The following is a 13,433-nucleotide window of genomic DNA, read 5'->3' as shown; positions in this document are numbered from 1 at the left end:
TCTGCAGAATTCATTCACAGGCATAGTATCTGAGTGGTCCACATTAGCAAAGTGGCTGGGATAATGCAGACAGAGTCAAGAGGGAAAATAAATAGATCAAATTTACTGAGGAGAGCAGATCCAGGTGAACATATCCTGGTCTCAAAAACAAATCAAGAGGCAATAGAGGCCCCAGTGTTACTCTGTCAGGCCTAGAGAACGAACCCTGGGATCTTGTACACGGCAGTCAGAAAGTCCACAAGTTCCACCTCCCATCTTCATGTTGGGAAATATTTCCCGGGTTAAAATTATTGTGTCAGCGGTGCAAGAGACCTGCCAGAAAAGAAAACATCGCACCTCCTGTCTAGAATACTCAGTCACAGATCTCCTACTCTAAATGCAATACAGCTGCAATTCTGCGCACACTTACTTAGGAATATGCATTATTGATCTGGAGCATCAGGATGTATATTTCCATACAGCTGTGAAACATTTAAAGCATGGGTGTTGCGGGGGGGGGAGGCAGGGGGAAGCTGCCCCCCATCAAGTTTCGAGGACACCCTCGAAATATGTCTCCTCCTGTCCCTTTCACGGTTCAGTAAAAAGTATATTCAGTGAATAGTTTCAAAACAGAAGGGACAAAGCTCAATTTCGCGCGGGGTACCAAATCCTTGAAACGCATGAAAGTGATCTTGCCCTTTCTCAAATACGACTAGAAAGGCGCTCTGCACATATCTCAGAAGAACTTTCAACAGAGCCGATTCCGAACGCCCGGTTCGAGCGCGACCCCTAGTGGACATTTGTGTCCAATGCAACCCTCAGCGTCCCGTCATTCCCCGGCTTCCCTGTGCTGTCAATCAAGAGGACCCCTTCGACCTGCTCCTCCCCAACGTGGCCGGCCTTTGCTCGGGCGAAGCCCAAGTGAGGGCGGAAGTGGCGTCGTCGCGGGCAGGTGCGGGCGAGCGGGCGCTAGAGTGAGGGCGGAAGTGGCGTCAATGGCCGGGGTAGGGGGGAAGAGGAAGAAAAGGGCTGGTGCATTTGGCGTGCGGGGTGCCGGAGGGACGGGAGGATGGTGCTGATCAAAGAGTTGTGAGTACTGGGAGGGGTGTGGGGGGCGCCAGCGTGGGTTGTGCAGGGCATGGGAAGGGTTAACTAGGCAGTGGGGAGGGGGCTTTCCTAAAAATGGGTGGGCGATAAACAAGGGACCCGTCTACATATGGCTGCCCTTTCTACGGCTCTTCCTTCTGTATTTTGCTGGGGGTTTTTAGAGCGCCTAATAATGTGCGCTGGGTGAGATCTGATATTTTGGATGAATGGGGCCTTTTGTTTCTGCAGTGTAACGGGCGGCGCTTTCTCATATGCCTCTGAAAAGCAGAAGTGGGGGGTCGCCTTGGCCCATTCAGTTTACCCTGCGAGGAGGTTTTTCGCACACCTAGTCCTGCAATCTATCTGGGGTCCCTGACCCGGCATGTTTTCCCGACAGGAGGCGGCCTGGCTGCCTCCACACTTGGCTTGCTTTATAGTTTATACCGTTATTCTCCATTTCGATGTATTTTTTTCCCCTCTTCCCCACCCTCCACCCATGTTTTTTCACCAAAGCTCAATGGAATAATCGGTGAGGGAGGAGAACAAATAATAAGTGCCATCCTCGGATCCCTGAATCCGTCATAATTTTTGTGCTCTGCTCGGCTCACTTTCTTTAAACTAAGGCCTGTTGATTTCCAGGAACTTATTTCGGAAGAAACACGAAATGTTTGCAGTTTCAGAGTGTTACCGCAAATCACGCTGAGCACTGTTTCAGGGGAAGTTGGCAGCAGCAGATTTATCTTTGTTAAAGCTGGCTGAGGCATGCGCTGGAGGAGAATTGTAGGAGAAAAGACCTTGGGGGTGGGGAGATGACAGTCCAACTTATTTCATCTGGCACATACAATAACATTGCCTCAAGGGATGCAGCACACTTCCAGGGAGAAAAAGCCCTTTTTAATTCAGTAAGGCTTACTTCTGTATAGGCCTGTTTAGGATTGCACTGTGAGTTTAGGAAGATTCTCTGTGCATATTAGTGTGCTCTTCCTCAGGGCAAAGGAGACAATCTGCTTTGTGTTTCGATTTCAGCGAAACTTCTGCAACACCTTTAAAGCACATCTCCCCCGCCTTCCTGGGATTCTGGGCACTGTAGTTTACCACTCAGAGTTGCAATTCCCAACAGCTCTCAATGGACTACAGTTCCCATAGTTTTTTGAAGGGAACGTGTGTTTCTAATGGTACTTTAAAAGTATACCATGTACACGGCCTTCAAGTTTTGAGATACCAGGGTCCTGCATATGTATGTTATTGCAATGTGCTCTATATGTGCTCACCTTAGCAGACTGTTTGGAAATTGCAGCGAGTGTTCAGTGCAGCTGACAAACTGATAATAGGCACCAGACAACAAGTACCTATTACTCTCATTTGCCCCAGCTTCAGTGGCTCCCAATGGGTTCCTGAGACCAATTCAGAGTTCTGATTTTAGCCTAGAAAGCTTCTCACAGTTCAGGACCCCAATACCTAACAGAATGCCTCTGCCAACACATGCCCTGTGGTTGTCATCAGAGGCTTTCTTCTTCCTCCAAGAAAGGTCCTGTGATTGGCAACAAGGGAAAGAACATTTTGGCTTCTCTCTCCTCCCACCCCATCTATGGATTGGTCTCCCCGGTGAGGCCCACCTGGTGTCAAGTTTAATACCTTTTGGCACCGGGTAAGGTCTTCCTCTACTTCCAGGCCTCTGGTGGTATTCGATAGGCTTGCTTATTAATTCAGTGTTACTGTTTTAAAGCTGCATTTTACGTTGTGGCTTGTTCTTTGGTATTTCTAAATTTTTGTACACTTTGATATATCATATTGTAAGTTGTTTTAAGACTAGTTTTAGTGGCAGTTTTCTAGAAACTTGATAATGATAGTTCAGATGCAACAGTAGTGCTATTTATAAATGGTCTTTGTTGAACGGTCTGTTAAATACATTCCAGGGTGAATAAAGTGTGTATGTGCTTTTTATCTGGTGCGTGTGGCAGTGGAGTGTGAGGGCTTGGGCACTGGAGGATTCCCTCTCTAACTCTTGTTTCTCTTTCCTCTCCCTTCCCCCCCCCCCCCCGCTGCTTTTATCTCCATCCTCCAAAACCAGCCGGGTTGTGCTGCCTTGCTCCGTAGAGGAGGTAAGTTCCATTTACATGCTGTGGTATTAGGAAGTGGGCAACTTTGCTGACCCCCTAGTTAATCAATGGGGGGGGGGATAATGGGTTGGCATAAATCAGCAGAAAGTTTAGGGTGCTTTTCTTCCTGTTTTTCATAGGTGGGGCCAGAACCAAAAACCAAAAGGGCATTGCCCTTTTCTGTCTCTCTTTCTGGCTCCCTGTTCTCTCCCTCTCTCCCCCCACCCAGCAGGAGTTGGGGCAGGCAGGCCTTGCCAAGTGACTCCTATGGCATTTCTCGTCCCCAAGACCTGTGCCAATGGGGCAGGAGTATTTCCCCTTCTCTCTTTCCCAGTGCTTGGAATGAGCTTAACAGACTTCATCAGATTAGTTCAAAAGTCTCTAAACTACATCTGAAAGTAGTTTCCAGAATTGCCAAGTGATCAAAACTTGAATTACATTTGTTTCAGCTTAGAACTTTGAACGATTTCTAGTTTTATCCTCAAGTTCGTTCTCTCATCTGTGCTTTTCACTCTATAGACTCTTATCTTAAGTTTATTTTATACTTTTATTTTATACTTCAGCACAGGAGCATTTTGAATACTGAAAAAAATTCTTGAGGATCATTTGGATCAACTTGGAACTGTGACCTGAAGGCAACTACTTTGTTTTGTAAAGGGACAAATTTGAACTGGGATGAGTTCCTTTTGGGACATGTTGAACTCGACTCTCCTGTTTAAAATGCCCATTTCCAACCTCTGCTCTTTTCCTCTTCAGTATCAGGTGGGGCAGTTATTCTCTGTTGCTGAAGCCAGCAAGAACAACACTGGCGGCGGCGAAGGGATTGAGGTGCTAAAAAATGAACCTTACGAGTGTGAAGGGGAACGAGGGCAGTTCACCCACAAGATCTACCACCTCCAGAGGTAAGGTCATTCCTGGGCACGGGCATCCAAAGGCATGGGCTTCCTCTGACGCCCTGTTTTTCTCTCTCTTGCAGCAAAGTACCTGGATTCATTAAGATGTTCGCCCCTGAGGGGTCCCTAGTTGTTCACGAGAAAGCCTGGAATGCCTATCCCTATTGTCGAACGGGTGAGCCAGGGAGAGGGATGGGAGAAGGGGCTATGTCTGTAACTGGGACTCTCTAAGTCAGGGTTTCCCAAACTTGGGTCTCCAGCTGTTTTTGGACTACAACCAATAGTCATACTAGCTTGGGGTGATGGGAGTTGTAGTCCAAAAACAGCTGGAGACCCATGTTTGCGAAACCCTGTCCTACCTAGATGCTTTGGTAGGAGAACAAATTTGTCTGGAGTGTTCTCATTTTTTTCCAAACTCTCTATCTTGAACGATTCTTTTGAACAATGGCTGAGTGGCAAAAATCCAGGGGTTGTTTCGCAGAGATTCTGGAAGTGCTGTACACCCCATTCATTACTGCTCTTCTTAAGCTGAGAATATAACCTAGAAATGCACCCAGCAGACTCCTGCAACAAGCAGCCTATTGGGAAACCCTTTTCTTACATTACTGCTCTTCTCATTGACACAGGCCAGAGGAACCTCAAGTTTCCACAGAACAGAGTTTGAATAAACATTCATTTTGAGCAAGTGCTGGGAAAGTTTTCATAAGCCAAGGGCCACATTCTCATTTGGGCAACTTTCTTTGGACAGTGTTGGGTGTGTCCTGAGGCAAAAGTGGGAGAACCAACAAATGCAAATTTTACATTTGTACAGTTGGTTTCTACACAAACTCGCACGCCCCGTCCAGTCCAGCAGGAAACATTATCAGAGTTCAGGGACAGTCAAAACTGGTGTGGGAAACCTTTGGCCCGCTAGATGTTGCTAAACTACAATTCCCATCATCCCTGGTTTTGCCCATGTTTGCTGGGGCTGATGGGAGTTGCAGTTCAGCAACAACTGGAGGACCATAGCTTCTCCACACTTTGTCTAACCTGCTGGATATATTGGGCTAAAACTGTCCTGTGTGATTTGGGTTACATATATGGCAAGTGTGGCTAGAGAAGACTTACATCAAGCTGATTAGGGAAGGTTTTTAGTTTCATTATCCTGCACTAACATGTTCTGTCTTTCTCTTCTTTCTTGTGGTCCCGTCTGCTGCAGTTATTACGGTAAGTGACTTGGGGAAGGGACATCTGTGGGTGGGCAGGCAGCGCTTCTCAGTGAACCCCAACTTCCTCAGATTCTCTGGGTACATCTGTGTCCTCGCCTATCTCCAGTAAGCTATGGCACACCTCCTAACCCATGAAGTCCACTTCTCATGAGTCACACACCCACACCCCAGAATGTCGCAGAGCATTCTGGGTAATATGTCTGCTCAAGTCATGTGTGGCTTTAGGTCTGTGTGTGCTCTTGTTACCACAAAGTATTCTGGGTAACCATTCTTCTCTCCTCCCCACCCTTTCCTTTTTGGACAGAATGAATATATGAAGGATGATTTCTTCATCAAAATTGAAACCTGGCACAAACCAGATTTAGGTGACCAAGACAATGTAAGTGACGGGAATGAAACGCCATGTTTTATCCACAGAACCAGGGTGCCCAAGTCCTGCTGAATTTTATTCTCTATTAATAGAAAGACCGTGGACACAGATGCACTGTTTTATTATTAGGGTGGTGGTGGTATTTGATTAACCAGAATTTTTTCTTTCTGCAAAAAGAAAATACTTTGTATCCGGAATAGTTGTTGTTGTTGTTTATGTCACTTATGAGTTGCTTCCTGTGAGGTATCTTGAAGTGATTTACAATACAATGGCGTATATAAAATAGTTGCATATGTAAAAACAACTGAATACAAAACAAACACAAAAAATTAAACATAAAAATGCCTTTAAAATAACACCACGTACAGGAAATCAGTTCAGATCCAGGACAGATACCAGCTGGGATAAATAATTTAGACTTTGTTAAAGTTCCATTGCATATATAATAAGAAATAAAGCACTTATTCTTGCAAAGATCTTGAAAGCACTTTAGAGGAGACTGTATGGAACAGAAACATGCTTTATCATTAGCTATTGGATGCAGTTTGGGGTTACAGAGGTCTTTTTCTCTTCTAAATGACTGAAATATTTGGCAGTATTGAGGGATGCAGTCTTAAGGTATTAAACTTTCTGTGATTTTTATTGAAGCAAATCTGGGTATGTATGTTGTTATTATTTAATTTCTATACAGTCATAAGAAAATTGAATTCTGTGGTTTTACATATGAAAACATAACAATCACCTGTTTTTTAGCAGGTCTTAAAATTAGGTAAATACAACCTCAGGTGAAGAACAACACATGACATATTATTCTGCGTCACGATTTATTTAGCAAAAATAAAGCCATAATGGAGAAGCCATGTGTGCAAAACTAAGTACACCTTATGATTCAATAGCTTTTAGAACCACATCTAGCAGCAATAGCTTGAAGTAATCATTTTCTGTATGACTATATCAATCTCTCACATCATTGTGGAGTAGTTTTGGCCAACTTTACTTTACAATTTTGCTTCAGTTCTTTGAGGCTTGCTGGCATTTGTTTATGCACAGCTCTCTTAAGGTCCCACCCAAATCTTGTGTGTTTTGATGTAAAATACATTATTATTATTAAATTGAACACATTGATTGCCTAACACTCGTTGTCTTTAGGCCAGTACAAAGCATATATCATAAAACAGAAGCATATTAAAAAGTCAACAAAGCCCAGTCAAACTTTCAGTGCTGGCGACTCCCATTTTTGTTTTGGGTGAGGACATAAAAACTCTTCTCTCTACAGGTCCACAGCCTCGATGCGGAAACTTGGAAAGATGTTGAGGTGGTCCATATAGATGTCGCTGATCGGACGCAAGTGTCAGATGACGTAAGAGGCAACCTTGCTTTTTTTGTTTGGCAGTTGGAAGAGTGTTTGGCAAAGGTTAACATGACACAGAAGGCAGGGGAATTCTGGGAGGGAAAGTGCCCTTCCAGCCGACTGCTTTTGATAGGAAAGAAGGATCCCTTTGTGGCTGTAGAGTGTGAAAGCCGTGAGCACAAAGGGAATCTTTTTGGTTATTGTAGCATCTGCAAACACCCTACTTGGAACCATTTGTTCTTTCGAATTGCTCTAGATTGGGAGAGCTCAGGAGAACTGTACCCCAGCAATTCTAGGCTACAGCTATCCTGCCCACCACTACCTGGCCTGAGGGGCCTTCATTTCCACACACAACTCGCTCCTCTTCCTTCTCCCTCCTTTATCCCCCCAACATTGACAGAGAAAGGAAGTTTGCTTATATCTGGCCAGGCTCCACATTGTGATTTCATTTGTTCCTGCTGGCCCATAGCCTACAGAAGGGATGAAAGGAGATCTCCCACTCTGAGCGAGGAGAGGCCCCTGAGTGGAGAGCTTGTCTCTGAGCATATGCTGAGCACTTTCTCTTCGCCTCCAAGTGACTAGTCTATTCTCTCTAAGGATGTACCTTCACCTTAGAGTGAAAGTAACAGTAGTGGTGGTGACGGCTGGTATGACTAAAACCACATTGTGGCTCAACTTTTTGCACTGCTCGTAGTATCCAAAACAGTACTCTTTTGCTTTCAGGGCTGGCTCTTGGTTTTTAGATGCTATCAGGCCCTGTTTTTGTGTCAAGAGGAGTCTGCCCTTTCTGACTGCTTTTCTACCTGCCGAACAAAGATCTTCATGGCATTTATCCATCTCTGCCCCCCTGTATCTCATACTGCTGACATTCTCATCTCTGCTTTCTTATCTTTCAGGATTACAAGCCAGATGAAGACCCGGCTCTTTTCAAATCACTGAAGACGGGCAGAGGGCCTCTTGGTCCTGACTGGAAGGTACGTCCAGTCCCCTGTCTTGTAATTTGCTTCAAGACGCCTTATGGGATGCAATTCATAAATGAAATACAGTGGTGCCCCGCAAGACGAAATTAATTCGTTCCGCAATTTTTGCCGTCTAACGAATTTTTCTTCTTGCGAAGCACGGTTTAAACGGTTTAACAAAGTCGCAAGACATTTTCGTCTTGTGAAGCAAGCCCATAGGGGAATTCGTCTTGCGAGGCAAATCGCGAATGAAAAAACCTTTCGTCTAGCGAGTTTTTTTGTCTTGCGAGGCATTCGTCTTGCGGGGCACCACTGTAATAGATAAACGGATGATAGCAAAACTTGCGAACCAGCCCGTAAGTGTCCTGCTCCCTCCCATCCATACATCTCGGGCCTCTTGGTTGTTCTGAAGACAGGCTTTGGTAGTGGTAGTGGGACCCCAGGGGTCTGCAGATTTCATCTTAGCAAAGCAAAATGTGCACTTGCTGTGGCACCAGACCCAAAAGATGGAGCCTTCTCTGTGACCTTTTAGTCATGGCAGCAAGAGAGAAAGCAAGGGTTGCAGTGGTCACTGGGTGCACGAACTGGCTGTAGGATTTTTTGGAGCGAGGCTGGGTCTTATCAATACTGAAAGGTGCTACACCCACCACCTTCTATTAATGCTGCCAGGGCTGGGGCTGTGAGAGACATAAACAGCAGTCACTGTTGGGGGGAAACGGGGGGGGGACAGTTGGGGGTCACAGCAGGGGGGAAACTTACAATAATCAGGGCAAAGGTGTATGTATTGCTGTCTGTTCTATTGTGTTTTAAATACATTGCAAGCCGCCTTGAGAACTTTGGTTCGTAGGCATGGTGTAAATACTTCTAAATGAAATATAAAAAAGGGGTATATTTATTTTTCATCCCTGCAAATCCCCCTCAGATGTTTCACCTATAAGAGAAATCTCCACAAGTTTGCTTTGAAACTTCAGCGGCAACTCCAGGCCTAATCTTCCTGGCTTCTTCCTTTCTCCCCCTTCCCCTTCCCCCCTATCTCCCGTCCATTAGCGGGAACTAGCCAACAATGAAGATTGCCCCCACATGTGTGCCTACAAACTTGTGAGTGTGAAGTTCCGCTGGTGGGGTCTTCAGGGCCGAGTGGAAAAATTTATCCAAAAGGTAAGATCAGGCTGAGGCGTTGGAGCTTGCTTGGATAGTAACAGATGGCAGAGCAATATTAGCAAGTGGGATTTGAGACTTTCTCCAGCGTCATTGAGGTTTTTTTAGGGGCGGGAAGAGGTGGGGGTAAAAAACCCCATCTTGAGCTTGCTCTGCAGAATGCAACCCCTCAGAGTGTGGACTATTATCCCCACTTCAAGGTCTCTTGCATTCTTGTCATCCTGTTTTCTTGAAGCCTTTCTTCTCTTCCTACAGCAAGAAAGACGCCTCTTTACCAACTTCCATAGGCAGCTATTTTGCTGGTTGGACAAGTGGGTGGATTTAACCATGGCTGACATTCGACGGATGGAGGAAGAGACACAGAGGGAGCTTGATGAGGTATTTTGGGGCAGAGGACCAGGTTTGCGGGTGCGAGGGGCACTTGGTTTGGGTTGTGAGAGCTTCCCTTACTTTTGTACTTGAACTCTTGTGGGTGGAAGGCCAGAAGTACAGTGGTACTTCGGGTTACATACACTTCAGGTTACAGACTCCGCTAACCCAGAAATAGTACCTCAGGTTAAGAACTTTGCTTCAGGGTGAGAACAGAAATCGCGCAGCAGCAGCGTGAGGCCCCATTAGCTAAAGTGGTACCTCAGGTTAAGAACAGTTTCGGGTTAAGAACAGACCCCTGGAACAAATGAAGTACGTAACCAGAGGTATCACTGTACAACTTTCCCTGTCACTGGGTCTTAAAGGATGGCTTTGCCCTACAAGCCTGATCTCTGAGATCATTTCCGGGTCGCTTGCTTCAGATGCCATTGTTGTCAGAGAGTAAGGCGGATGGGGTCAAGCAGCCAGGCCTTTTCTTTTCATGGCTTCCTTATTGTGAAACTCCCTTCCCAAAAAGGCCTTTCATGGCCAGCTCAGTCCGCACTTGTAGAAGCTTAGTTAAAACCCTTAGAGCCAGTGTGGTGTAGTGGTTAAGAGCGGTAGTCTCGTAATCTGAGGAACCGGGTTCAATTCCCCGCTCCTCCACATGCAGCTGCTGGGTGACCTTGAGCTAGTCACACTTCTCTGAAGTCTCTCAGCCCCACTCACCTCACAGAGGGTTTGTTGTGGGGGAGGAAGGGAAAGGAGATTGTTAGTCGCTTTGAGACTCCTTAAAGGGAGTGAAAGGCGGAATATCAAATCCAATCTCTCTCTCTCTCTCTCTCTCTCTCTCTCTCTCTCTCTTTCTTTCTCTTTCCTGTTTGTTTTCCCGCAGCTAGTCTTGAGGCTTTGTTGATTTCAATGAGCCGAGTTGCTTTGCAGATCTGCCAGGCAGGATTTTTTAAAAAATCACTGCCACTGTTCCGTTGAGGAGAAGTTTCCAGCTAGGGCCATAGGTTTAATTTAGTCGATGTGGTTTTGATCCACTAATATAGAAGCGGAAAACCCTGATTCAAATCCTGAAACATGAAAATTGCCAATGGCGGACCCCATCTTGGGAGAAGCATTCCCTCTTCAGTCTCTCACAGGAGGGAACTCCACTTCCAAGACATATGCCATCTAAAACTTATAGATATGTATGCACCCTATACATATGCTATCTAAAGTCGGGTATACTTTTTTCCCTTCTTCAAAAGCGTTTAGTCATATGCAAGTTTATGTAGATTCAGTTGTTTTAAAACTCAGTTGATCTGCTTATGGGTGAGAGAAGCTTTGGCCCTCCATACGTTCCTGAACTACAACTCCCATCAGCCCCTGCAAGCATCACCAGTGGTGAGGAATGATGGAAGTTGTAGTTCAGCAGCATATGGCGCACCAAAAGTTCCCCACAGAGGCACGAAGATTTCCACAATTGGATATTAATGTGGAAGAAGATAATTTGATAGGCATAGGTTTTTCCCACTGCTGTAAGAGATGCACTGCAAAAATCCCCTCTTTTAAAAATATTTAACTGCTAATGTGCTTACCATTGTTTCTTCAATTTGTAGTTTTTTAATGTCTGTAAATGTATAGTTACATAAATATGTTATGCTTCTGTAAACATATTTTATATATTTGTAAATATATACCTTTCTAGTTTTTGATGATTAAAACCTTTTTCTATACAACTTTTACAAAATATATAGGAGTCCTGCCTTCATTTGAATCTGTTCCTCCTTAAAATAAAAGGGGGGGAAAACTGGCACATACAAGTGTTTTGTTGATAGATAGATCCCATTTTGCACTTTGGGATTAAATGTGGCTCCTGTCTTGCCCAGAGAGTATTAAATATGCTTTGAACCCTCAAACCCTATAATGTTTGATAATATGCTGATGCATTTAAATACACTTGTAATTGATTATTGATTTTTTTTTTAAAAAAACTTTTTTAATTTATTGGCAAATCTTTCTGGCAAGGCCATGTGGAAGTGAACAGCCAGTACTACCAGAAGTTACCCAGATGCTGAAGGATCTTGTTTTGTTGCAGATACGCCAGAAGGGCACTGTGAGAGGAATGACTGCAGGGGACGAATGAGCGCCCCCTACTGCCTGGGCCGAGAAGTAACAAGGTAGAAGAAACTGGAGAGTGGAAAGCTTTACATAGTTATGGGTGGAAACTCTGGGTGAGGGTGGGAGGAGACAGTGATCATATCTTGGCCTCATCAAGCCATGATATGCATGTACCTATGCCCCCCCCCCAGCCAATTTGTGGCATGAGAAAACAAGCCTGGGTGCCTCTGATTAAGCAAAGTTTCCCGTATTGTCAAAACTTGGGAGATACAGTTACCACGTTTGGAACAAGCAACGATATTAAGGCAACTTAGAACTATGGTTTTGTTCTGGAGCTGGTAACCATCGTTTCCTGGATCAGATGAAACCAGAAACTATGGTCAACTAGAGACTTTTTGGTTTGTTTGCTCCTGCCACGCAGAGAAGGCCAAGTTGTCTTTTTAAAGAACATTAAATGAGAAAAGGAAAGCTGTTGCTTTTCGCTGCTAATACTTCCTTTTTGTCTTCTTTCTATCCCAGGTGCAGTGCCCTTTCTGACCTGAGATTGGACCTCTCTTCGTGGGACTCCGCTCTCCCTCCCCTTGCCACCTTGGGAGGGGAAGATGGGTCCCCGTTCTTCTCCGTCCTTCTGGTCCGAAAATACTGTATTCAAAACTGCCCCTGCTTCTGCCGGCACGGGAAACCCCAGGAAACTGCCCTTTACTTCTTACTGATCATGGATTAATAGGTGCCCCCCTCACCACAAGTGGGGCCTTAAAAGGGGGAGGCAAGGACCTTCCAGGGTGGGGTGGGGGTGTCTCTCTTATTTTTGCCCTGCAGGAGCAGGGCTGCATGACTATTAATAAGATTAACCTTAACCTTATTTGAAATTGTATTGGGTTGGGGAGGGGCTTTCTATAGGCCAAAGGGAAAGGAAGATCAGGAATGCCTAAACGGGGGGTGGGGAGGAAGAGAACGAGTGAAACTATATAAGGAGCATCATTTTTGCCTTCACTGTGGATTTAAAATTGTCTTTCGGAGAGGCATGGAAGCGCTGCTTCAGCACCACATTCATCTCCTGGGATTGTGGGGAACAATGACCGTAGCAGTTTCACTCTCGGTTCTTCCCGTGCCATATGGTGGAGTTAAAACGTGCCACTAAACTGACTCGTTTGTTTTAGGCAGCAAAGTTGACCTGCCCTGTTTTCCAAAGAAGGCCACATGTGGCTAAAATTTTCAGTGTCTGTTTCTTGACCCTTCATTTCCTCCTTCTTAAATGGCACTGAACTCCACTCCTAGGCTGTTGGTTTGTTTTTATTTCAATCTTCTTTTCCTTGTCCCTCACTTCCCCGTTGTGTTGGTGGGAAGGGCATGTAATTTCCCCCCACTTGGGAGAGTCACTCAGAAACATTTCAGCTGCCCCTTTGGGTCTTAAGTGAGGGGGAAGTGGAGGCATTTAAGGCCCAATAGTGCATTACTAAGGATCTGAACAGTATTTTTTTTAAGCAAGAAAAACACTGAAATCTTTTTTTAAAAAAGTAAAACAACAAATAAACTTGAAGTTGAGTTCTTGTGCTGTTTCCTTGTTGTGGGATGGGTGGGAGACACAGGGAGGGTTAGTGGCTGCTGTGGCTCATAGAGGAGGGTGAGATCTTGCAAGTCCAACCCTATGTCAGTGGAGGAAATTTGCTGATCTGGATAACTTAGTTACCTGGCTTCTGCTTAATAAAAAACAACAGCAAGAGCACCTCTAGCCATGGGAACATCCACCACCTTCTAAGGCATCCTGCTCACACTCACAAACAGCTCATACAGTCGGGAGGTTATTCTTAAATGTTTCATCGAAAACCTGCTTGTCCTTAGATCCTGTAGTTGAGGGCCTTCCCTCTGTAGC

General features: G+C 45.1%; 1 protein-coding gene across 1 annotated transcript; it reads left to right on the top strand.

The window, feature by feature from the left end:
• Positions 1 to 952: 952 nt before the first annotated feature.
• LOC310691577 (phosphatidylinositol transfer protein beta isoform-like) lies at positions 953 to 13,105 on the top strand. Its single transcript, XM_083471437.1, has 12 exons — positions 953 to 1,068; positions 3,137 to 3,167; positions 3,921 to 4,066; positions 4,141 to 4,282; positions 5,192 to 5,263; positions 5,570 to 5,644; positions 6,912 to 6,995; positions 7,883 to 7,960; positions 8,993 to 9,103; positions 9,359 to 9,481; positions 11,538 to 11,619; positions 12,080 to 13,105. Exons 1-11 carry the CDS (start codon positions 1,049 to 1,051, stop codon positions 11,583 to 11,585), a joined length of 930 nt encoding a protein of 309 aa, XP_083327563.1. The 5' UTR covers positions 953 to 1,048; the 3' UTR covers positions 11,586 to 11,619; positions 12,080 to 13,105.
• The last annotated feature ends 328 nt before the right edge of the window (positions 13,106 to 13,433 follow it).

This window comes from Podarcis liolepis (genome assembly GCF_965112155.1).
Source record: "Podarcis liolepis genome assembly, chromosome: 13".
Taxonomy (NCBI): domain Eukaryota; kingdom Metazoa; phylum Chordata; class Lepidosauria; order Squamata; family Lacertidae; genus Podarcis; species Podarcis liolepis.
This window is presented reverse-complemented; position numbering and strand designations above follow the sequence as displayed.

Bases quoted from the DNA above. Each gene is read 5' to 3' on its own strand.
- LOC310691577 (XM_083471437.1), top strand. From the start codon at position 1,049: ATGGTGCTGATCAAAGAGTT. The intron at 3,168-3,920 runs GTAAGTTCCATT...TTTCCTCTTCAG, and splicing joins TGCCTTGCTCCGTAGAGGAG to TATCAGGTGGGGCAGTTATT. The intron at 4,067-4,140 runs GTAAGGTCATTC...TCTCTCTTGCAG, and splicing joins AAGATCTACCACCTCCAGAG to CAAAGTACCTGGATTCATTA.